Below are 25,688 nucleotides of genomic sequence, written 5' to 3'. Positions count from 1 at the left end.
TTAGTAAAGTAAACCACATACCCAGAAGCACACACTATAAGCAATGTTAGTTTAGGGCTTGAGTGGTTGTAGGTCACCCCTTTACAGGTAACAGGAGGGAGCTCTGGTAGTAACTGATGGAGGTTACTGCCCACAGATGGAGCAAGTGCATGCCCCATGGTAAGGGGTATGGCCATATTCCTGCAGCTCTGTGAAATGAATCCAGGTTCTTCAAATGACTGCTTCCAGAGGCATCATGAAACAACAGAAAAGCATTGATACATTGACAGTTGTTTTGTTTCTAAAGCCTATGAGTGCCAACACTATGAGTTGACTAGGCCATTTCTCTAGTTTCCCCCACATATAAACTGTTGATAATATTATCTGCTCTACCTCACAGGTTTGTTTGAGGGTGGAACAACATCTGGGAACATGCTTACTGCATTTGTTTCCAGAGCAGTCTGATTAGGAGAATGCTACTCACACTTGCCAATTGCTTAAGGGTAAGTCATCATTATGGCACCCATTGGATTAACCAGGTCATGGATTTTCATTGAATTCCTAATTCAATTGATTACCAGATCACCTGCTGTTTTCTTCAACCATGAGCTACCCAGAACTGACCTGGGAGTCATGAGACCTAGAACTGAGTGCCAGGTCTGCATGTGCTTGCCATGTAAACTTGGACAAGGCATTTTTCCTCCTGGAGACTCAATATTCTCAAATGTAAAATGAAGCAAACATGACGGGCTTTGTTCATCTAATCTATAAACTGGAGTGATGGAAGTATTTCCAACTGCTAGAATTTTCATAGTTTGACTTCCTTAGAAAGACATATATCTTATTAAGTCTGTTACATGAGCATAATAGGATTGGTGGAGTAATATTAAAATGGTATATTGGGTGCTATATAATTTTAATTAGGAAATCCTATAGCTACAAGTCTTAGAAGTATTAAGGGAAACAAAAAAAAAATACCTCTTTATCTTCATATTGAGCCAGAGTGCTGAATTTTCTTAAAAATATGTATATTTATGTGCTTATTTCCCCCCTTTTGGGGTCTCCCTCACTTGTTTCATTCGACTAGAATTCATAATGACGGTATTTACAAGACATAGCTGGGCTTTGGATTAAAAAGGGGCTCAATGTGTAATTTCAAGATGCAGGTAGAAATAAAGGGGTTGGAGGGAGGAAATAGAATGCTGTGATTAGGACAATCATTACATGGATTTTTCCTTAAAGTCTGAGGGCCTGGCTCTGAGTCTTGAAAGGGTGATTTGGGGTAGAATAATTAATATCTTTGAACCTTTCAACTCCCCTCGAAGTAAGAACAATAAAAACCATAAGAATGGTGATAAAATGATATTCATTACAAACTCTAATGAGCTATAATGTACAGACTGTTATCAAAACAACTGGAAGGTCAAGGGGGAATGAGATCATAGATCCAAACAAGGGCCTTTCAATGAGGCGAGGTCCAAAACAACAGGTAAAGATTTGCAAATTCCAAAAATACTTCTACCACTTTATGTCCAACACTAATGAGATCTCTAAAATATTAGTATTAGGCTGTGGACCAAATTGCTTTTTCAATTTCCATATAGCCTGCTTCAAATTTAGACATTCGCGCTTAGCTGTGCAAGTCCTCGTAAAAGCTGCAGGCCAGTCTAAAGGCTAGATTAATTCTTCTCTACTTTCCCTTCGTTTCAAAATCTTGACTTCAAAGTCTCAAACCAACTTCAAAGAAAAGCTCTTTAGGGCTTAACTCTGCTTTTTTCATTGTATAGGCCCAAGTTTTAGAACTTTCCTCGGGGGCATCGGTAAAGAGAGAATCCTGGACATTCTGGTCTCTTTCAGAGAAAGTAGGGTAATATAAAGTGAGACAGTGTCTACCTAAGTAGAAATGGACAGGCCAACATAGAAATGCTCAGAGAGTTCTAGAACATTCTCTTGTCATAACTGTATTCATTTTGAGTCTTGGGAGGAAATAGTAGCAATAGAAAAAAATGCTATTTCAGATTCTTGTTTCAGTCATAAGGAAGGACTTAGTGAATGACTTGAAATGATAGAAAATTTGGAAAAAACGATTCTGTCATCTAGGATGTTAGGCAGCTAAGGGAAGAAACATTGAACATTACTGGGTAGATTTGATAGAATTTGATAGGAAACATTTCTGGCAAAAGAACATCAGGATTTCATTACCTGAGATACTAAAAGGGAGAATTGTTCACCGGACATGAAAGGCAGGCCCTAAAGTGAACTTCTAACATATTCAATGATTATGAAAAAAGGAGACTAGCTGAAAACATTAATGCATTTTAACTAGGCATTCTATTCTCCCCAGATTTTAAAAAATTTCATTGGTGCACTATAATTATACATTAAAGTGTGGGATTCACTATGCCATATTCATACACAAATATAAAATAATTTGATCAATTTCATTCCCTAGTATCTTCCCTTTTCCTCTCTTCTGCCCCCTCCCCAACCCACTTGCTTGACTCTAGGAGTCTTAGTTAAGATCTCACTATCAGGCTGCATAGGATTGAAGGTGCGCTAAATATATATAATTTTGAGCTGGGTGGTGAATGCCTGTAATCCCAGCAGCTCAGGAGGCTGAGGCAGGAGGATCTCTAGTTCAAAGCCAGCCTCAGCAACTTAGCAAAGCCCTAAGCAACTCTGCAAGACCCTTTCTATAAATAAAATATAAAAAAAGGGCTGGGGATGTGGCTCAGTGGTTAAGTGCCCCTAGGTTCAATCTCTAGTACCAAAAAAAAAAAAAATATAATAATTTAAGTCTAATANTTATATATATATATATATAATGTGTGTGTGTGTGTATGTGTGTGTATACATATATGTATTTTTTTCCTATAATGATTAACTTTATGGAACTAATTTATGGAAATCATTACTTCCATCAAGTCAAAAGGCTGGCTTGCCAAATTTCTACCATCCTCATATCTCTCAAGGGAAACTATTTCATCCAGGGTGACAGAATCAGAATACTTCCAAGAAAACCTCAAAGAGTTAAAATGATGAGATGAGCAAAAGAAAATAAAAGTTTTTAAAAATAAATGTAAATTCCTGCACTTGGATTCATAAATAACTTCAGTGGTGCAGAAATGGGGAGATATGACCTGGGAAAATTTCAAAATGAATGAGATTTAAGGACTCCTGTATAAGGACTTTTCCTGTTTAACGTTTTTATCCTTTTCAATTTCTATGTCTCTGAGAATCTATGAAGCATTTTATGGTCAAATGTTGTGTCTAGAGAAGCAGTGGAGAGCAACAGTCCATGTGAAATTGCCTATATTTATGAGGTCCCACTTTGGATACAATCAATTTGAAACTATGTGTTCATGAATTAACACTAACAGTGGTTTATAATAACCACAACACCCACAATTGTGTTTTCATTAAAAGAGATCTTAATAATATTTCCATCTAAATGCTTTTGTTCAGTTCTGATTTAAACATTCTGATAGCTGCATAAGAAATTGGAAAAGTTTTATATTTGTACATTATATCAAAAAAGGCCATTGGAGATATATCTTCAACCTGCAGCTTCAGATAAATTAAAACTACCATTTGATATTCCTCTCCTTTTATATCTGCATAGATAATCCTGTAAAGGTAAGAAGATATTTAGGGTCAAAATAAGATACTGTGGGGGAATATCTTTAATGTGTACACAAGAAAATAGCTTTAGAGTTATGCTAAATAATGTGATCAACACAGGTTGATACCAGTTCAAATTTAAAAATCTTAAGCTTCCTGACTGCATTTAAATTTTTATAGAGCACTTCAAGTGAGATACATTTCAAGCAGCAGAAATATCATTTACCATGTTATTAATATTAGAACTAGGTCCCCAAAGAGGGGTTCAGATTGATGTAGTGGGTTAAAGGGAGGGAACTCCTCAGTTCTCTCCTAGCCTGGCACTATCTATCAATAGTATCCTAAGATTGGACCACCTTGTCACCTCCAATGTTTTTTTTGAGGACAGCAATTGTGCTTATTTTAGTTTTACATATGGCATCTATCTGAGTGTACTGCACATTATCAGTGCTATGTGAGCATCTGTAATTTGGCCAGGTATCAAAATGTAAATAAATTTTCATACAAATAAACACAGCACACACACATGTTAATTCATAAAATGTTAAATGTGAAAAATCAGCAAGAGCACACCAAGTGCCATAGTTCAATGTTAATGCAGGTTACATAAGATGTGGGTTGGGTTTGATTTTTAGAGTACTTGGGGAAAAATGGGAACTTGAAAAAAAATACTCTTACCATACAGGTATTTTCCTTTATTAAAAGCAAATAAAAATAAGAAATTAATTTTAAAAAATAGTAACATATTAGGAACAGACAGTAAAAAATAGGTAACATTAGACTTTAAAATTCATACCTGTTATTGTGAAGCCACCTAAAAAAGGAAAAAAAATAAATGTTACAATTTAAATTATACTCTGGATAACATATACCAGTGATATCTGACTATCTGACAACCCACCCAAGGTAATGGAAATTTGCCAAATTATATTCGCAATTACAAATATGAAAACATCCATTCATGATGGAATCACTAATTCCTTTAAGATTGTGGAATTTTAGTGCATAAAGTTAATTCTGAGGCATATCTAAGAAATCTATGGTTTTCAAAAGTTAATACTAAATTAAAAATGTAATATAAATTATTTGACTCTAACTAAAATGAGGCCAATGGCCCTAAACAACAATCTTGTTAGCAATTCAATAGAGATAAAAATCAGAGAGCTACTATATTACCTAACAGAAATGGAAAATAACCCAGAAAAATGGAAAGGAAATGCAAGAAATGAAGTGCTTACCAAGCTCATTCAATAACAGGGCTGTGAAGGAAACAGACAAAGACAAACATAGAATAAGAGACCAGATGAATAATGAAAGTAAGAGGAATATCAGCAGAAAGAAATCCAGGCAGATCTGATTAGAGTGGTTAAAAAAAACCACTGCTAAAAATTTGGTGCACCCAAGGGTACACAGGTGGTGTTGGGAGTACTTCCAAATTAAAGATCCAAACAAATAGTTCTGTAAATGTGCATGATTGATGGGGGAAAAAAATCACCTTATGAATCTTTTTTTTTTACACTTAACAAGACATTTCTACTATATATGCTTATACACAGTGTATATATCTACAAAATATAGTAGAAAGTCAAATGAAGTTAATCCTTTGCTTGACTCAAAGTTGTTTTCCTCATTAAATGTTGCCTGGGAATTAATACAGCATTTGGGAGTCTAGTGATCCAGGATCTCAGGTATCATACATTTTAATCAGCAAGAACAGATAAAAGATCCTAAGATGTTCCCTTAGACTTCCCTGCCTGCCAGGACACTCTGACCCCTTTTTCTGGTACAGCCCTCTTTCTGGACATGCTACTTGGATGATATTTTGGTCCCCATGGATTGCTAAAGTTTCAAAAACTCTTAAATCCTAAGAATCACAGGAATTGATACTTATTTGTGTGTCCTCATTAGTGATTTCTGCACAAGATTAGATAACCGGATATTTCTAGTGGATATAGAACTCCATAGAAACTGACAGGGCAGAGAGGGTGGAGGAAGCAAATAATTTTTCTTTGAGGTTATATCCTTTAAACCCGGTCTGGATGGCAGTACTTTATTTTAGTAAAAGCTACCTGGCTAAATATAAATGGCTTTCTGAGCTGTAGATAGAAATGTTACAATTGCTCTTTTAGGTCCAGTTTTCTCAGTAATGGTAGTGGCCTTAGAGGGCACTTTCTATAACAAGTCAGTAATTTTATTTATAGTGATAAGAATCGACTTGGCGGCAAGAAACTGGGTAGTGCCATCAAGGAATTTTAATTTGCTTTCACATGAAGGCATATTTTACTAAAATGACAATTGAAAGAGCTGTATCCAAGATGCTCTTCCTTGAGATAAAAGACAGCTCTTTGGAGGAATACATTTAGAACTAAGTGCTTTTCTCTGGATGTTAATGAGGCATTTTTGATCCCATCTTTATAAGACATCAGCACAATTTTATGAAGTCTCTTCTCCTTCTGCTTACTGCCTATGGAACTTATTAAATAAGCTGCATTCAAATGGGTCCCAAGTGCTCCTTTATCCACCGTTCCAAAGGCTTCCATTGCCATTTTGAGCTTGATTAGGTCAGGGACATGCCCTCAAGAAAAAAAAAATAATAATAACCTAAGGGACCCTGAGGTCAGTGAGTTCTCATAAATGTGAAATTAAATTTCCCCAAATGTTGGTTCTATATATAAATAAGTCCTGTGAATTTTATTTTTTCCTTTACATGTAAAAGTAAAAATTTCTTGCAGTGTTGTTCATCTAATCATCTTTTACACTGCTCTTGCCAATTGTGTATATATAAATAATAAGAATTATTAGCATGTGGTATGCTCATTTTACATATGCAGTTGAATCAACAGGACTTTTTATTAATATGGCCACTGTTAAAAGGATAATCATAGGGAGTCCTAGTATTATTTCACAATAAAAGATTATATGTAAGGCTGAAATAAAATTGCTGTTTACCCTTATCAAATCTAGGCCATGTAAAATAGATACGAATCAAAGTTAGGAAAGAAAATTGGCTCCCTTTTCAAATATTTTCTACAACAATACTTATGAATAATCAAAATAGAGTTATACGGATACTGCTGCTTAATTTTTCTTTTTACTAGACAAATCAAAATTTATTAATTCTATAATGATCAAAAGATTTTAGAACATAAGGCTATATAGACCTTAAGCCAGGGTTAAAGTTTTACCAAAGGACCATGTCTTTCCATCTAAAGTAAAATGTATATGACTATAGTTTCATATGTATGGCACCTTTAAATGTCATATTTACTACAAAAAATGCCAAAATGAGCACTTGAATATGGGTAACATTACTTTTTAAGGATCTTTGTTCTTATTAGTTTGTTTAAAAAAGACTGTGTTCTTTTTACAGAAGCCTAATTATTGAATTCTTCTGAAATTTCTTATTAGTTGCCCTTAGACTTATTTCTTGCCACTAATAGACATGAAGTAGTTTTTTTCTTCTTCCAGCTTCACTGAAGCACAATTGAGGAGCTATGAAATAGTCTTTATCACTATCGTTTTAGGGGAGATATATAATTGTAGCCATGTTTTAGAATGAACTTTACGTACTGAAAAACTAAGCACGTTCTTTAACATCATCGTTTCTGAAATCCAGAAATATCTAGTATTTATGAAACCTGATTGTAATCAAGGTTAGTCCACATTTCCTGTGGAAAATGGGCACTGCTTAGTGCACTTGTGAGTCAGGGATGGGAAATGAACCAGCTAAAGCTTCAGAGGCAATGGAGTTTAGTACTTGGAAGCCGAGGAAGAGGAGAGAGTTAAGTGTGAGAGTAGGGAGACACGGAGAGAGAAGAGTACAATTTCTCGCTGGTATGTCTTTGTATACTCTCACACCTTTCATTCCTCTTCTTATCCATTTTGGTTCCTCAAGCACAAGGGAGAAACTGCACTCTTTCTCATATTCCTCACGGTCATATATTCTAATGGTAATGATCTTCCTGTGGGAACACAAGACAAAGGCAAAACAAATGGTTGGAGTCACAGGCTCATGCTCTAGATGTCCACCAGGCTGGATGTTACTGTGATGTTATGGAGGGAGAACTCGCAGCACATGGACCTCCAGACGTATGTAAAAGGGCATCTTGGTGCTCTCAGCTGGCCCCCATTGAATTTTCTGTGCTTATGCAGCCCTTGCATGAATTCTTCCTGCTTGGGTTAGCAGTCCCTAGGTACCCCAAGTTAGGAAGGTAAATTGGAAATCTGGCTTCATTTTTAACATTGCCTAGCATCTGTATCAATTTTCCCAGAAATGGAGGTTTGATTGACTGCACTGGCCAGTAATTTTTTAGACCTGGCCCACTGTAGCCCAGCGTGAGATCTATGCCCTGTTACAGAGGTGGAGGGATGTGTGCATTGTAAGTCATGTTCTGAAGAGTGCAGGCATCCAGGGTGGCACAGGCCAGCAGAAGCTGTAGGGCTCAGCCCTGGAGCAGCTCCCCCACCTTTCTTCTCACTCATCTCCACCAGGCGGGGCTCTCCAATCTCAAGGAAGAAGGTCTTGTTTTTCTCATACTCCTCATCATCAATTACCTTGACTGATATTGTTTTGCTGAAATAGAGAAGAATAGAAATTGACGAACAAGGGGAAGAGGAAAGAGAAGGAACATAGAGAAGAGGAAAGCAAGGTTAACACGTTGCACTTCTTCCAAACAGCAATTGAGAAATGTCTGTATTTTTGAGTTTTTTCTTCAAGAATGGATATCAGCAGGTCTGAAAGACTAAAAAAGCCACCCAATGCATATCTCCCTGCCCAGGGCCACGGAATTAATCTGGACAATATAGTACTCAGTACTAATAAGTTATCATTATCATGAAAAGGAAAAGCACAAAAATACATATCACAATAATAAAGATAAATATATTTATTTAAGAAATGCCTTCACCATCAGGTTATCTGAGCTGTGTCCTGCTAGTCGTTCCTTTAGAATAAGTCAATAAATTACAACAAAATTTTAACAGAGTTAATCTCTGAGCAATAGGCTGGTGGGTCACTGTTTCTTTCATCGTGCTTTTCTGATATTTCCAAGGAAAATATTTTGTATCATAAAATTTTATTAAAATAACAAACGTACAGAAGCATCACAAAAGAAAATATTAAGTCTTTTACTCCACCCAGTGTCCTAGAATCTAACTCTTATTCAGGTTAAGCAGATTTTCCACCTCAAGCACAACAGGAAGTTATTCATGTTTTGTTTGTCTTTCTAAAGATGGAAGCTGTGGCCTCAAAACAGCTGTTTTGAAAGTGGGGTGGCAGTGATGTGGGTGGGGAAGACTTGTGCTATTGTAGTTATTTTCATTTCTCCCAAAGTTGAGTTTTGACTTTCACTGAATATACCATTTATACTACTTTCAAACTCTACCTATGGGAGAGAAACACCAAGGTGTTGGGAAAAAGAGATAACCCAGCCTCCAGCAGTTCTGCTTTGTGGTCCTACAACTGTGATTGACAGACAGGCAGGTAGGACAAATGCAACTATTATGCAAATTCCAACTTCCAGTAAGCCTCCATGACTCTGAAAATGAATAAATCTATTGTTATCTTTTAAGTAATTAAGGACCTGTATTAGAGCATATTCAAAGTTCCCAGATGCTGATTATTCTTTGAAAAAAAAATTAAGAATACTGGCCCAAACCACTTCTGATTATAGTTTTTGCAACAATATGTCTGTATAGACACAAAGTTTTAATGGTTTGAATATTCTTTAATCTTGGTTGAGTTTTCTAGGTCTTCAGGAAGGAAAGTGGTTTATTGTCTTGTTTTTATTTTATTGATCAAAGACTTCAAGTTTCATTTAGACTTAGGCATGCTAAGAACATCTTTTCTAGTGTGAAGTTAGTAGTTGCTTTTAATTTTTTTGTTTTTTTCCAACCCCCAATGGACAAATGTTGAAGTCTTGCTTTCTTGGCTTAGCATTGTAGAAGTGAAATCAAGTGATTGATTCTGGTTTTTGGAGCCTCATAATATAACTCTGCTCCAGATCTTGCTGCATGATGCTAAAGTCCTGATTTCTTGCTCCTAAGAAGTGGAAACTCCTGAGAGTGCATTTTCTCTCTCAACTCTTTCCTCAAAGACTAATACTAGATTAACAGTTATAAATGACAAAAGCAACAATCATTTATTCTAGAAAACTATAAATGAAGTATGACAAAGTCCAAGTACATGTATACTGTGAACAGTTCCTGTCTAAAATTTAGAACTAAGTTTCTGGAATTCACCTATTTATTTTGTATATATTTTAAAAATCAGTTTGACCTGACTAACCTGAGATAGTTAATTATTTATTCATATCTGAAAAATATAAAATATTGAAAGAAGCTAAGAGGACACATGCAATTATACTTTCTATTTCAGAACTGAATTTGATTTTATAAATTCGATCAAATTTACCCTACAAAACCTAACAAATGTCTCTGTTATTAAAATTTATGCATTTTAGGTATTACTTTCTACCTTACTGTCTTGAGATCTTAAAAGTATAATTGTAGCTGGGCACAGTGGTGCATGACTGTAATCCCAGTGGTTTGGGAGGGTGAGGCAGGAGGATCACAAGTTCAAAGCCATCCTTAGCAGAAGCAAGGCACTAAGCAACTCAGTGGGACCCTGTCTCTAAATAAAATATAATAAAGGGCTGGGGATGTGGTTCAGTGGTTGAGTGACCCTGGATTCAATCCCTGGTACACCTCCCCACCCCCCAAAAAAGTGTAATTGCATATCTTTACTGAAGCTACCAGCATGTAAGACCAAGGGAGTGAGGGGTATGAAAGGCCATACTACTCACCTTTGGACTGATAGCTCAACATTCATTGTCAAGGCATTTTATCATGGGATGCATTGAACTGAGACACCTCATTGTGAGAGTCATGTTGCAACATTCTTATTGTATTACTTAAAAATGTTTCATCTTTTTTTAACCAGATGTGTTTTTTCCCCCTAGAAAGTGAACCATAAAAAATGTGGCCATATTGAGAAATACTTTAATGTTATTATAAGACAGAGCTGCTTTGCTAGTTTTCAAAAAATTTAACTTTAAAATACATTGTTTAAGTATTTACATAAAAATAAGTTTTCCTCACCTATTTTGTATCATTGTGGTAGTTGAAAAGAGTGATACCAGTGTGTATTCCTAGCCCACCCTGTGTCTCCTATTTCATTGATTATAGAAACAAAGAACGCAAAGTCAGGATGATTGAATGGTGTTACCAGTGGGATGAGTGTATAGGGAAGGTGCCAGTTTTACACCCCCTGGGCTATATAACCACTTATTCACAAATGAACAGAAACAACTAAACAAAATATTGTTTCTAATCTCTGGAGAATAAAATGGAATTTAATTCTCTATTGTTGTAATAATTTTATTTTCTATACTTTGAGAAGTGATAAGTGTGAGAGTTATACAGCCCCATATAATTTGTTTGCATAATGAAAGTAAGCATTTATATTTTATCTGGAGTATCAGTATTCACTGGGCTCATAATCTTCAGAAAATATTCCAGTATTTGATAATCATGAGACAGGCAAATGAAAGATGAAGAAAAAAGTACATCTGTAGGTGCCTTGTAAAGATGTCTAAAATAGATGGCATTTGCATAATGGCATATCATTTCAAAGTCATCAGTAATGGAATCAATAATGCCCCTGAAAAGAGGAGCCATTAAATTATATATTGATTTAACTTCTCTTGCACAGTAAATCTATTAATAGGAAACATGATTGTTAAAGGACATTTCAGTCTATCTAAAGTGGCAGGATGAAGCAATCAGTCCTTATGAACTAGCCCTCTTAACCAAAAGAGGTAAAACCAGAAGTCAGGGTAGTGTTATCATTTGCATCTGCCTAGAATTATTTTTCCCCAAGTAAGGATGAATGAACCAATGTCATTTTTAAAGGAACACATCCTTGGGATGCCTTCTTCTCACCTTCCAGAGCCTAATGGATAAAGAAAATTCTACTGCCACTTCTTTCATCACAGCAGATGTTACACGAGATGGGGTTGGTTTGATGAGGACTCCAGGTATACTGGGGTGATAAAAGGCAGAGGTATGCCTCTGTTCCTCACACTTGTACAGTAGAAAGAAAATCTCTGGGACTGAGGGAACTTGAAGATCCTTCAGCGGGCCTCATCATCACACCAATCCCATGTCAAAGGAACTCCATCTCCCTCATAACATACATCCATGATGGCTGTTCTGTTCACCAACAGTGAAGCAGTCAGATAGCTGCTGTTATTTCCTTAAACTGACAGGTTAACAACAACAATAAAAAAGACTGAAACTGTTTGGTAGATGGGCTTTTCATCCAAGTATGACCCCTATATTATTATTGCACTGAAAAGAAAAAAATAGGAAAACTGGTATCATGCTCTTTCAACCATCACAATTATTACAAAGAAGATAATGAAAACTCAATTTTTAATGTAATTACTTAAAGTTGAACATTGTACCATAATTTTTTTTTTCTGGAAACTAGCAAAGCAGTTTCAAATCTTATGACAGCATTAAAATATTTCTCAATATGGCCAAAAATTTTATGGAAGTACATTTTGATTCCATTTCTAGAAAAAAATTAGTTAAGAAAGATAAAATTATTTAGTGGAAAAATACTGATCATTTCTTTTGATCTTTGCAGTACCTTTCATGTGAGGATACCAAACCAACATCTACACTTTACTTTTCAATCTTTCTCTCATCTGGTGGGTCTCCAAGGACCCAAGAGCTTCAAACAGACTAAGAAAGACTCCTTAAATTTAGTGGTGATTCAGGCACTACTCAGTGAGGAAGGAAAGAAAGACCTGGTTTCATGAGTAGAGATGGAAAAAGAAAATCTCTTCAAACTTTATTTTAGTCTCTCATTATTAAGGTGAAGTGGTAACAGAGTCTCCTTTTCAATTTAAGCCTCAATTTGTCCTACTAGAGTTTCTTATCCCTAAGACTCTCCTTGATGTTGGAAGAAAAAGATGAGCTGGAGGATTAGAGAGAAGACTCCTTTCTATATCCGTACACAAAAGATTTGAGCCAGGATTGCACATATTTAGGCGCTGCAATAGCTTTTTGTTTGTTTTGTTTTTAAGAACTTCCTTTAGGCATACTCTGAGGTCAATGGAATGATGGGCACTTTGAACTTCTTCAAAGGTTCCAACACCTAGGTAGATTATTCTAACAGCTACAGAAATAATAATTACTATCTACAATTTACAGAGAAAACAATGACTTTCATTAACTTCCAGGGTCACAAGGTGACTAGCTCCATGTGACTCTCAATCAACCATCAGCTCCCTTATTCATTCAACTGCACAGTTTTTTTTATGACCACTTAAAAAATCTAGATCATTATTTCAAATTAATAGAGAGATTTATTTAGTTTTATATTAACAAAGCCCACCTATATATATGAACAAAAATAGAATTTCAATTCTTTTTTTGAAAGGATTGCAGTACATATTATATTCCATAATGGTCACCTTAGAAAGTTAAATCCTTAAGAAGATACAGGTTTAATTGAAAAGTGTCATAAACATGTAGAGGCTCACTAACCTTGAGGACTTTGAGTAGCTAACCAGCAGCCTCAGCCTTACCGGGGTTGTTTGTCAGAATTGCCAAATCTTAGGCCCATCCCTGACCCACGGAATCAGAATCTACATTTTAACAAGATTCCCAGATGATTCCTATGCATGTTGAAGCCCAAGAAGCACTGATAGAAGGGCTAATGGGTTCTTTTATTAGGTTTAATATAATTATAAATTAAGACTAGTGATAGCGTAGAGTTGGTATTTCAGAACTGTCTGCATGTTATTAGCATCACCCATGGGAGCACTGCAAACTATAAATGCCTGGGCCCACTCCAGATGAGCTAAATGAATGCTTTTGTTTGGGTACCCAGCATGAATATAGTTTTTAAAAAAGTTTTTCAGGTGATTTTAACGTGCAGCCAGGACTGGGAACTGGCTAATGCACTACCAGCATGTATGTCCAGATCTTTAAAAGAATGCATTAAATAAAGAATAGAAAGAATTTTGAGAAAGCCATAGTCAAACTAAATTTTAGATTGCGTTAGCGATCTAGGTGGAAATGCAGGGGAAACATTTTGCTTTGTTCTTCACTGTGTTCTTTCCTGGATTGTATCCTGTACTTGAAGTTGTTTTCTCCTTTCAGGAAGTGCTGGTCTCAGCAGGCAACCTTAATAGCATAGGTGAGAAAACACCTTTAGCATTCAGGCAGCAGAGTTTACACTCATGCAGAGTAATTTCCTTAAGAAAGTGATAGGAACTCTGGTGATTTTTTTTTTTTTTCACAACAGTGGTTACATCTGCAAAGTAAACAAAACTATGAAAGTCAATTGCCATAGAAGGTAATTATGCCTTATCTCCCCTTCCATCCCCACAGAGAGCCTCTGAGCCTTTCAATGAAAGACCATGCTGTGGGACTGCACTTTTCCACAGGAAAGCCACTAATTCCCACTCAAGAGAGCCATGACCTAGATCAACCACATCAACCACATTTGAACCCAGCAACAGAATGAGTCATCAGATATAAATATGATCCATGGTATACCTGACGTGAAAAGCTTCAAGAGAAACTCTGAAATTTAAAATGACATCCTGACCCCCAAATGGGCAAAGATCTGAATAGGTACTTATCCAAAGGAGAGAAGCTAATGGCCAATAACATGAATGAAAAGATGCTCTGCATTATTAGCCATCAGAGAAATGCAAGTTAAAGTGACAATGAGATATCAAGTCACACCCACTAGGATGGCTATAATAAAAAAGACAAATAGTAACAAGTATTGGTGAAAATGAAGAGAAATTAGAACCTTCACATAGTGTTGAGAAGAATATAAAATGGTAGGTGCAGCAGCTACTTCGAAAAAATCCTCAAAAGTTTAAAAGTAAGAGTTGCCATGTGACCCAGTGATTCTACCTCTAGGCATATGCCAAAGAAAATTTAAAACACATGTCCACAATAAAATCTTGCACACAAATATTCATAGGAGCATTATTTACAATGGCTCAAAAGTGGAAAGAGCCTAAATGTCCATCAGCTGATGAACGGACAAACAAAATATGTTATATCTACACAGTAGAATAAAAAGGAATGAGCTACTGATACATGCTACAACATGGACAAAACTTGAAAAGTTCTGCTAAGTGAAAGAAGCCAGACATGGAGGTTATATATTGTATAATACCCTTTATACGAAATGTCCAGAATAGGCAAATCCAGAGACAGAAACTGATTAGTGGTTGCCTAGTAGGGGTTTGGGGACAAATGGAGGGGGCAGAGGTAATGGATATGGGGTATCATTTTGGGGTGATAAAATGTCTAAAATATTTGTGATGGTTGCAAAATTTTGAGAATATACTAAAATCCACTGAATTGTATATTTTAAATGGATTGAATTCTATACCATGTGAATTTTATCTGAATAGAGCTGTTATTATTTTTTTAATTTTAAAATAAATCATAGTTTTTAGAAAAGGCCATTTCCTTGGGTGAGAAAACGTTTGACGTTTTCAACCAGGAGTTTCAAATTTTGCTAGTACTGCCAAACAGAAAACTGGGGTGCTGCCTGTCATGAGACAGCAAACCACTGACATCAGAGCTAAGTGCCATTGCTGTGTCTGTCAGCTCCACTAGCCCTCAATCCATTCCTTTCTTCACCATTCTCATGGGATGCTCTGTCCCCTCCAGGATCAAGTACCATTGATGTTGTACTTTGACACGTAAGCATTTCTGTTACCTTAGGCCTGGTATAAAAAAAGTATAAAAAAGTGAAAATCTCAGAAGCAGCATTTCTTTCATGGCATTTGTTTAAAAAGGAAAGAGAAGGAGTATAATCACAGGTTATGCCTGCTGCCCTTGCAAAGCTGGTATCCTTCTTCCCATCACCCCAGGCATTCTCTAAAACACCCTTGCTGGCATTTAATACTCTCTACCTCCAAGGAGTGATAAGTTTGCTGTGAGTTGCCTTAGTATCACTTGGTTCAAATTTTTGGTGTGTTTTAACCCTTTCATTCCCTATTCAAGAAGTGATTGGTGAGTCGCTTGGCGATTTGGCATTAGGGAAAGAAAGGGACAGACATCTATTGTTGAGTCATATCCTATATAATGAATTATCCAAGTGCAGAAGCCTGAACTAGCAGGGAGCCCACGAGCTAGTATGTTTAACTTCCCAGGACCACTTCTGCCAGGTCCCCATTCAGCTGGATACAAAGAGTGGTCCAAAGTCCCGCTTTTCCTGAAGCTCCTGTTATGAAACAGAGCCTGACAAATAGTGATGGAGCTATCTGTTATTTAAATAGACTACAAAGATGAGAGTTGTTAAAGTAGCTAAACCAAAGCAATTCTCCAGGAGGCCTTGTCATCCATGCACTGATCTGTTTGTATCATGGAGTGGTAATTGAAACCATTGCTTCAAGCAGAGCAAGGGGTAAAGACAGCTGAAATCCTGCTGTTCCCAGGAGAGCAGAGGGATTTTAGAGAGCACTGCAGTGGGGGTTTTCTAGTATAACAATGACCCATTTTATTTTCCTCTGATCACTTTTGAAACTGAATGGCAACAAATTCATTTTTTCAAACACAAAATAGGAGCAAATAATTTCTCGTTGGTTTCTCTCTCTTCTTTTAGCATTCAATTTTCAGCTTTGTCTTCAAGGGAAAAACCTGTAAGCAACTTCTGTCTCTCTACAAGACATGGTTATCAATTGAGGAGCTAATTCAGAGATCCAGAGTTATTATTTCAATAAATAATAAGCTAAACATTCTTATGCCCACTCCCTGTCAAGGCCACCTAGAAAATTACATGAGTAAAGTTTACTAAGAGAAAATGATATGGGTGCTTTAAAACTTGAGTATAATTTTGTGACAGATAAAATTTACATCTTATCATTTCGTTCCTCCTCTTCAGTCAATAAACTTCAGCTTAAGGAGGGTCAATTGCTAAGGATCCTGGGTTTTATTATCTAAGTGTGTATGCTGAGACAATTCGTCCATTCAGTGAAAAATAAGGTAAATCAAGCATTGGACTCTATGTTAAAATATGGCAAAATCGTTCTTGGTGTATATTTTTTATGGCTTGGTAGTTGTGCAAATCCTAGGAGAGGGGCACTTTTAGCAAAATGATGAAGTATTTGCTATTCCTGGGTTGGGGATGTAGCTCAGTGGTTGTGCACCTGTTTAGCATGCAGAAAGCCTTAGATTTTATCCCCAGCACCACACACACAAATAAGTATTCTTGAACTTATTTTTAAGATTATTTGTGTACAATTTGAGATCTTAATTGTTTTAACAAATTCCTCAAACTTGGCAAAGTTTGTATAAACTGAACACATAAACACCCTCAGTTCAGTTTTACAACCTATTCAGTCTGACTTAGCCACTGCCTCACATAAGAATTTATAATTAAAATAAAATAGATCTGCTGGATTTCAAAGGGATTGTTGCTTTGGCCTCCCTTCCAAAAGCACTCTTCCACCTGAATATTCTGAATATTCCTGAGCTGATATCAGACACTTTCCAGAGATTATTTCTATCTTTGGTGCTTCTCCCTTTGTCAGTTTTCTTTGTTCAAAATGAAAAAGTTTCTGAGGAAAACAATACAAGGATCTCACTCTTGGAATGTTACAGGACTGTAGCTAGAATAAGTGGGAAGCATCTGTATCAGAAAGACACCAGCTTTAAAAATAGAACACCAAAAAATGAACATTAGGTCTTTAAATTAATGTTCATTCTTTCTTTTGTTTACTTTCCTTTCCATTGTAATAGCCATAGCATAAAGAAGCAAACCAATCTGCATGCCTTGGTATATAGCATATTCATGAAGATGGATGCCAGATATTTTTCTAGAACATAGCTAAAATAAGTCATTAAGTAGTGAATTGATGATGATTTTTAAGTGCCACTTTTCTATTCTACACCTAATATTTATATCAAATTAAGCAACCAATGTTTGTATCTTTATGTTATGTATTTTCAAACTGAAATTTTAATTTACATTCACAATGGAAACTTAGTCTTTAAAACAATAAATAACAAATAAAAATATATACTAACTATCAAGTGGAAAATAGGTTTAAAAAAGCAAGTTGGGCCCAGTTTTGTTTATCTTGAAGAGGCATCCCAGAGGCTCTCCAGGAAGTCTATTAAATTATTTCAGTGTTAATTTATTTCTGTTAATAAAATAATTATTAATGGTAATCATGTCAATGTGACCATGCATCAGAGTAGTTTCATGGTATTAATGGGACAAAAGGATCCAAATTACTTTCTTAGAAGAGAGAGTCAGGTTGCAGAGTTCTTGCTTCCCATTTAAAATCCACCTGCACCTATAGTATGATCAACTCCCACAGTGGCTCAATTTTCTGCTCAGAAAGATGGTTAAAATAGTATTTATTTAACCTGATTTCTGCAACATAATTTAATAATGCATATAAAATGCTTAACACAGAGCCTGGCACATTTTAGGTGCTAAATGTATGCTACCTATTTCTATGATAAAAAGGAACAATACTGTATCAGTTAGAAACTGAGACTTTTGGAATGAGATGCCTGTGATCTCATGGAAATGACTTAATATGTACCTTAGTTTTCTCATCTATAAAAATGAAATAATGGTGTCTGTATCATAAGGTTGTTGAGGGGATAAGAGAGTTAAATGAGGAAATAGACAGGATCTAATGCATTGCAAGTGAGACAAGCAAGCTAACTCTCAGTCCTGTGGGGTTAACAGATACACCGGATGATTAGGAGTTAAAAGAGGTGACCAGATTTCAGGGCCATAGAATTAAGATAAGATACCAGGAGACAGGGGCTGAAAAGTCAGCTTAGCCTTCTGAAACTATGTGGTCAGAAGAAAGACCAAGAAGCTAGAGTCAGACCAGACAAAGTCACTAAAATCAGACCCACTGAGACGGGACAATAGTCTGCCTCTGTTCTGAAAATAACATCAGGGGTCTTCCCAGAGGATAAGCAGCAACCTCAGGTGGCAAAAGGCAAACACATGCATAAAGTAGTCACTAAAGTAATCTGCAGTTACCTTTACTTTGTTAGCATAATACAATCACACCCTTAGGTGGAGTCTGAAGATGGTTATGGAACTTGGGACATGAAGAAGCATGTTGAAGAAGAGCACAGGTGCAAGTAAGCCCCCACCTCCACGTGTGATGACATTAACAGGTTGGGTCTCTGCCTATCGGGTAGATGCTGTAGAAGCTGTACACCTGTGTCCTTTGCTTGAGCCAGTCTGACATTCTCAGTGCTCTGTGTGTAGCAGAAGCCTCAAGTAAAGAGCCTTATTCCTGCTACATTGGTACATCTAACTGCCTCTTCTGGTAGAGAGCACAAGAGTCCATCAGGCTGGTAACACAAGCACTCACTGAGTTAATAATTATATTATTATTAGAGCAAGGAGGAAGAGAACAGAAGCTAAAATATTTCAGTAAACCTAATTTACTGATATATCAAGGTGCACAGCAGTAGAAATTAACAACATACATATTTTTAAAACAAAATTTCAATATATCTCTTTAGTTCTTGCTTTCCCTGATAACTTAAACAAAACTAAACTTGCTTCTGGAAGCCTTCTGGCCTTGTTCACATGAAACCTCATCAACTGCCAGAATGAGCAAGCATGAACAAGTTCATATTAGTAAATCTGTACTTCCTGAGTTCTTTTTCAGGGAATATGATGAAAACAATGTGCGTTGCTTCCAAGGAATCTGCGTTCTTTTCCTTAAAGCATTTTCCTGTTTATTAAAATAAACACTTTTTCATTGTTGAAAATTCACAAGTACTGAAATAAAGGAAATAATCACCCATAATTCTCTCATGGAGATTAGGGGTGACTAATTTCCTTGTGTCTCAGTTTGTTCATCTGAGTAATGAGAGGTGAACAGGGAGATGTCTGTGATCAAGGACTCAGAGATGACACTTCTGTCAATGTGACATTTAAAAATGTTTGTTTTAGCTTTCAATTAAGTTGCCAAAAAATATTATGAACTTTTGATATTTTCCTATGAATGAGCTACTTGAGGTTGGCCCTTTTAGAAGTGTTTATTTTCCCTAAAGTCTAACACCACCACAACCCCCGCCCCCAGTCTCCCACTCTTAACAGATATGTAACCTTCTCCATCTCTCTTTTCTGTCTGAATTCTGTGATATGAAACATTTGTATGTCCATTTTGAAAAGAAGAAATTATCTCTTCAGTCATTAATAACATGTCAGCTCATTTTGCTGAATGAATTTTCATGATTCATCTGCTAATGTTGTTCCCCTGGAAGGTCATTCTGGCTACCTTGCTAAGGTCTGTGTTTGTTCCCTAACAAATAATTGCTCTTGATAAATCATTTGCAAATACCAATGTTTCATGTCCTTCTATTAATTATCCATTCCCAAGTTTGTCATGAAAATAGCATTAATTATCTCTGAAACTTGAAGTCCTTGCCTTCCCAAACACTCTACTTTTCAGTCTAGGATAAAAATATTTCAATCTTTGTCATAGAAATCTTCCTATTCACCTCTCATCACACAGATGAACAAAATGACACTCAATGAAATTAGCCAACGTCTCAATGGTGGATGCCAGAATCAGGATTAAAACTCATCTCCAGACTCTAAGTCCATACCCGGTGTTCGTTTACTCTGCCATTATCCTAGTATTTTTCTTCTCTGGTGCTGCTGAAATCCAATTTACCATTCTCCATAGAAAACATTTCCTGCCCACCCTCTTTTTAATTAAGTACACTCTGATGCTGACATCAGAAGGAAATACATGATTTTCTTTGGTAACTCTGCTATTTCACCATCATCCATCATGCTGAGAGTGCTTTATAAATTTAATGGAAATGTGGGCTTCCTTTAGTAAGGATGGCTGTGGAGAATCATGGCCCGAAGAGTCTCTGGCCTGAAACAAATCTACTATAAATACAGAAACACTAAATGTAGAGCCATGGCAAAATAATAGCCAATCAGTGGGGCACAGAGGAGCCACCTATAATTCCAGTTACTAGGGTGCTGAAGGCAGGAAGATTGCCAATTGGAGGTCAGCCTCTGCAATTTGGCAAGGCCCTATTTCAAAACAAAAAAGTAAAAAAATGGCTGAATAGCTCAGGTGCAGAGCCCCTCCTGGCTTCAATCCTTAGAACCACAAAAGCAAACACAGGAACAAAATAATAGCTAATCAAAACCAACCCACACTCTTACTAGTATCCCCAGATTTTCTGGGAATCAGTAGCAATGGCCTTTTTCTGCACTTCTCTTCCTTCCTTGACCAGAGTCATGCTGCATCCATCCTCATCAACCTCTAGATGAAAAAAGTTAATGATCTATTTTCACTAAGTGGAAATGGTCAATAATTATGGGTGTACATATGTATGTTTTCCCCTTAAAAATATACTTCTACTTTCCATTTTCATAATTCAAAAGGAATAATTTTGGACAGGGGCTTTGCAGCTATGTGACACATCTGTAAGCATGCTGAGTAGTGTCTTTAGATGATGAAATATTTCCTGGATACCCAATACCAACAGATAAAAATTAAAACTGATATAAACTATGAATCAAAAATTATTACTGGGCAGGGGATATAGCTCAGTTGGTAGGGTGTTTGCCTCACATGAACAAAGCCCTGGGTTCAATCCCCAGAAACACACACACACACACACACACAAAATTATTACTAACAAAACATCAAGTGCCCTGCTCTCTGTTACTGTCTTCCAATCTCTGCAAAACATAATGATTCACTGACGTAGACTCTTACTGAACTTTTCACTACACCACTTATTTGAATGTTTAAATCTTTACTGAGTATTCCACTTAGGTTACAATCACATCAAACAGTTATCATTTTGTAGCTCATATTCTTAATAGAAGAGACCCAAGGTACTTGAGAGGTAAGCATCACAAGATAAAATCAACAAGAGAACAATTGAGCTGTTTAATGATTCCAGTAATTTAAAGTTTAGAATCAAAATTAACCAAAACCAGAATGGACTTTATTGGATTTGAAGTGAAAATGTGTTTTTCTTTATCTCTCTTTTATATTTCTTGTTTGGAATGGAAGTTTTCTCCAGTTAGGCTTTATAGAACCAGAGCAAGTTTACAGAATGAAAATAATGACATTGTTTAACAAAATTGAACCACTGGACCAAACACAGTGAAAAAAGAACTTGGTGAGCCATCCTTGGATAATTACAGCCTTTTTTTTTTTTGATGAGCTGCATTTAAAGTGCACATTGACTAGAGAGGGAAATGTGTAAGCAGACTTTTAATTTTTTTTTTAAAATTTTATTTTACTATGGATTGTATGTAGTTTAGTTAGTGCTCAAAAAGCAAATCTTCATCAGAATTTTAGTTTTTGACCCAGATGTAATCTTTTTTAATACCTTTAATTTTTATTTATTTATCTTTTATGTGGTGCTGAGGATGGAACCCAGTGCCTCACACATGCAAGATGAGCATTCTACCACTGAGCCACAACCCCACCCCGAGATATAATCTTACAGGAAAGGATTATTGTTTTAAGGATTTGGTTATTTTGCAAATTTTTGTAGGAAGTCTGTACTTTTGTTCAGAGAATCATGATCTAGATTGGCATTTGTAATACAGATTTATAGCTTTTAGCAATATGACTTTGTGAAGTCACTTTCTCTCTCTGAATTCCAATTCAATCAAGTATAAGAGGAGAAAAAATTATGTAACCCATAAGGCTAATATGAAATACAAATGAAATGATCTATATCAAATAACTGTCACACTGAAACATTAAAAATGTAAGGTGCTTTCATTATTAGCGTCTAAATTAAGCTTCTCATTTTGCAACTGAGCAAACTTTTTTCTCTTGATTTCAACAAACTTTCCAGCAAACTAAAGCTTCCTCAGCTCCATTCTAAAATATTATGAGGTATTAATGTAAATACTAAAATATTCATTTTGGAAAATAAGAATTTTCTATGTGAATGAAAAGGTAATATTTGACACTTATCTATGGATCTCCTTTCAGAGTTATATCATATGTTTATATAACTCAAGGCTTTAGAAATTGTACCAGCAGATATAATTAAAACATGAACAAACACCTTTTAAAATATTTCTTGTGATAATGTCTTACTGTATTTTGACATCTCTATTAACTTTAATCATGTAGAATTGGGTTTAACTTATATTTATTATAACGTATAGCACCTTAAATAAATGGGGTATGAATGGAAAGCTTTGTAGTGCATCTCAAGGACAAGTCTATGTATCCTAATAAATCCTAATAATTCAATGGAAATGTGGCTTGTTCAGTTTTTTTTTTAATTTTTTGGAACAGAAAATCCTTGGAAAGTAATTTATGGATTTTCCCCTCTATATTAACTTCCTGTCTAGGTGCAATGTTTATAGGTTTTAAATACCTTTGCTATTGAATTACCTTTGAGTTTGTAGAATAATCAGAATTCTCTTTATAGTTCTTACTAAATTTCTTTCAGGAAGTCAGACTTCCTGAGATAGATATTCAGAGCCTGTTAACGGAATTGAAGAGAATCCCTAAAACTTCAGTTCTAGGCCTTCAGACTCTCCAGTAATGTAAACTGTTTAGACAATGTCACTCATATTCAATAGTGACCATGTCTCCAAGAGATAGAACACCATTGTGTACTTGTGCTCTGCCCATGACAATGAGCACAGGACTGGCACCTGCATTTGCTTAATAGATGTTTGTGACTGACAGCTGAGTTCACTGTCACAGGTTTGTAATTGAGCTTGTGCTAATCCATCAAGATATCTTAGATTTCTTAGTAAAAGGCAGTCCACATATTTTCTCAAATAAAAAGTATGGTTCTGGGCACAGGTTTCACTAAAAGAATGAGAAAAATTAGCAGTTCACAGCATTGGCATCATCAGGAAGGCCTGATGATCTCACCAGTAGCACATCAGATTCTTACAGTGTATATAATTCCATCCAGCCATTCCACAGGCCTTTATTGAGTTTCCAGTTATGTGTCAGACTCACATCAGGTTAGAGGAGGAAGAGGCTTACAATGCAAAGATTACATATTTCTGTGTGTGCTAATTTTTAAGTAGGGATTCTGTGCTAAAGGATGGGGAACCTTGCAAAATACAGGGATAATTGGACTAGATGTTGAAGAGATAGTAGAGTTCTACTGGGTTGAAATGTGTTGAAGGCTCAAAGACAAAAAAGAGAATGAGAGAGAGAATAATAACACAAAGACCAGAAGAAAAACTTGGTGCCTATGGACAGGGAAATGAAAAAGCCTGACTTAAGAAGGGTTGAGTTCTTAGCCTGACTTGTGTTCATCAAAGTAGTGGGTGTTGATGGGGTGGAGCTTGGGCCAGGAAAAGTGTTATGTCATATGGGCATAATTTTGTAAGAAGGGGTCAACAGGCCTTTTGGGTTATTGCCTGCCATGATCAATTTTTACCTTTTAGATAATCACTCTAACTCTAAAGTTTTCATTGTATTAGAAAACAAACAAACAAAAACATGCCTAAGAGGGGCCAGGGAAGCAGCCATGGTGATTTCTCCTAGAATGGCAAAGGGTGATGTCTCTGCCTGAAAACTCAGCCAGGTACCCCTCTAGCAACACATTTTAAAGACGTCTTTGGCTCCTATTTCTAGCCTACGTCTGTCAGAGCTGCAGAAATGGAAAGAAGTTGCTTTTTTTCTTTTTTTTTCAATTTCTCCTTCCTGAAAACTTGTTTGTGGGTTGGAGGAAACAAATTGAAATTACATGAATTACTTTCTTTGAGCTCTTCCTTTAGCCTGCAAAGATCAATTTCGGATAGCAAGATGGAAACAGAAAAAACGCAAATCCTGCTGGAGAAAACACCATCAGAGTGTAAAACTGATTTGCATGAATAGAAAAAATCTAATTATCTACCCTAGTCTCAGTTCCAAGCACATATTTCACTTTATTTTTATGAACCATGAGTGGTTTTGGCAAGCTCTATGACAAAACGATATCTGGGTATATATGTTAAGCTTTTAAATGAACATATCAAAAATTGAAGTCTTAGGCTAATAAATTACATGGAAAATTGCTATCACATTACATTATCTTTAACTGTGTTGGCAGGAGGGCTAGTGAGAGAATTATAGCCAAAATATGATGTAATGAAATGGAAAGTTACAAGAAAAGGTAAAAAGAATATCATTCTCCTGATGCAGTGAACACTCACTAAGAAATACTCAGGAGGCAGTGGTGTGTGTGTGTGTGTGTGTGTGTGTGTAGAGAGGGGGGGGATGTCTTGAGGTCTGTGATGATAAACAGTCATGGAGGCAAATGAAGCCTAAAAGATTGAGGCATGAATGAAATGGCATTGGCTCCTTGCTTTTCCTTATGTTGAACAGACAGGAACAGTGAGAGGTTATAGTCAAAGGAGACAGCAAGGGTTGGGTAGTAACAGCCAGGTGTGATTCATCACAATGGAATTGGATGGATTGAAAGAGGCCAGGCCTGGAGCCTGATCTTTCCACTGGGGTAGAGCAGGAGTTGATTGACAGGGAGGCTGTACAAAGCCACCGGAAGTGGAGAAGTTCCAAAGAAACACCCAAGAAATTGCAGATGTGTGTTATAGATGGGAGCCAGGCAAACCTCTAGGTGGGATTGGCAAGAAAGCATGGAGTAGAATGCCATGGAATGCAGGATAAAGCAGAACAAAAGGGCTTTAGAGGGCATCCTAGAGCATAACCCCACCATCACCTTGGAGAGGCACAGATCCTCCCAGTGGACTGGTCATCGTGAGGACATAGCTTCATTTAGAATGAACTGAAGTCTTAAGATGAAGCCAGAAGGGCAGAAACCAGATTAAAAAAAAATCAAACCTGAACTTTAGATAGATTTCAGAAATCTATTAATTTACTGCCCCCGCCCCCACCCTGCCCCGGCTGGAGTGCCTAGAAGAACAGTTGGGATACACAGAAGTTCTGTAGTTTATGAAAAACTGAACTATTGGAACTGGAGATCAGGTCAGAACTTGTTGATCAGCAAGTTTCTTGTGATGCTGGAGCCCAGCAGGCTGGGTTAGTGTTTCTGAAGTCTTTCCTGTATAAAGTTGGGGTGGG

At 36.4% G+C, this 25,688-nt stretch overlaps 1 protein-coding gene across 18 annotated transcripts in view; it reads right to left on the bottom strand.

Moving 5' to 3' along the window:
* The window catches only part of Slc8a1 (solute carrier family 8 member A1), a 363,798-nt gene that overhangs the window by 55,765 nt on the left and 282,345 nt on the right, over window positions 1-25,688 (bottom strand). For 6 of the 18 annotated variants that reach the window (XM_048804485.1, XM_048804497.1, XM_048804498.1 and 3 more), the window contains 4 exons: window positions 8,067-8,173; window positions 4,839-4,859; window positions 4,397-4,414; window positions 4,279-4,293 (listed from right to left, as the gene is read on the bottom strand). In XM_048804485.1, the coding sequence (XP_048660442.1) occupies window positions 4,279-4,293; window positions 4,397-4,414; window positions 4,839-4,859; window positions 8,067-8,173 (161 nt within the window). Of the gene's footprint in view, window positions 1-4,278; window positions 4,294-4,396; window positions 4,415-4,838; window positions 4,860-7,458; window positions 7,563-8,066; window positions 8,174-17,939; window positions 17,946-23,327; window positions 23,334-25,688 lie in introns of all 18 variants that reach the window. The other 12 variants (XM_048804488.1, XM_048804494.1, XM_048804487.1 and 9 more) reach the window with 8 other exon arrangements.

This window comes from Marmota marmota, unplaced genomic scaffold (assembly GCF_001458135.2).
Source record: "Marmota marmota marmota unplaced genomic scaffold, marMar, whole genome shotgun sequence".
Taxonomy (NCBI): domain Eukaryota; kingdom Metazoa; phylum Chordata; class Mammalia; order Rodentia; family Sciuridae; genus Marmota; species Marmota marmota.
The sequence above is the reverse complement of the archived record's forward strand: the minus strand, read 5'-3'. Positions and strand labels throughout refer to the sequence as shown.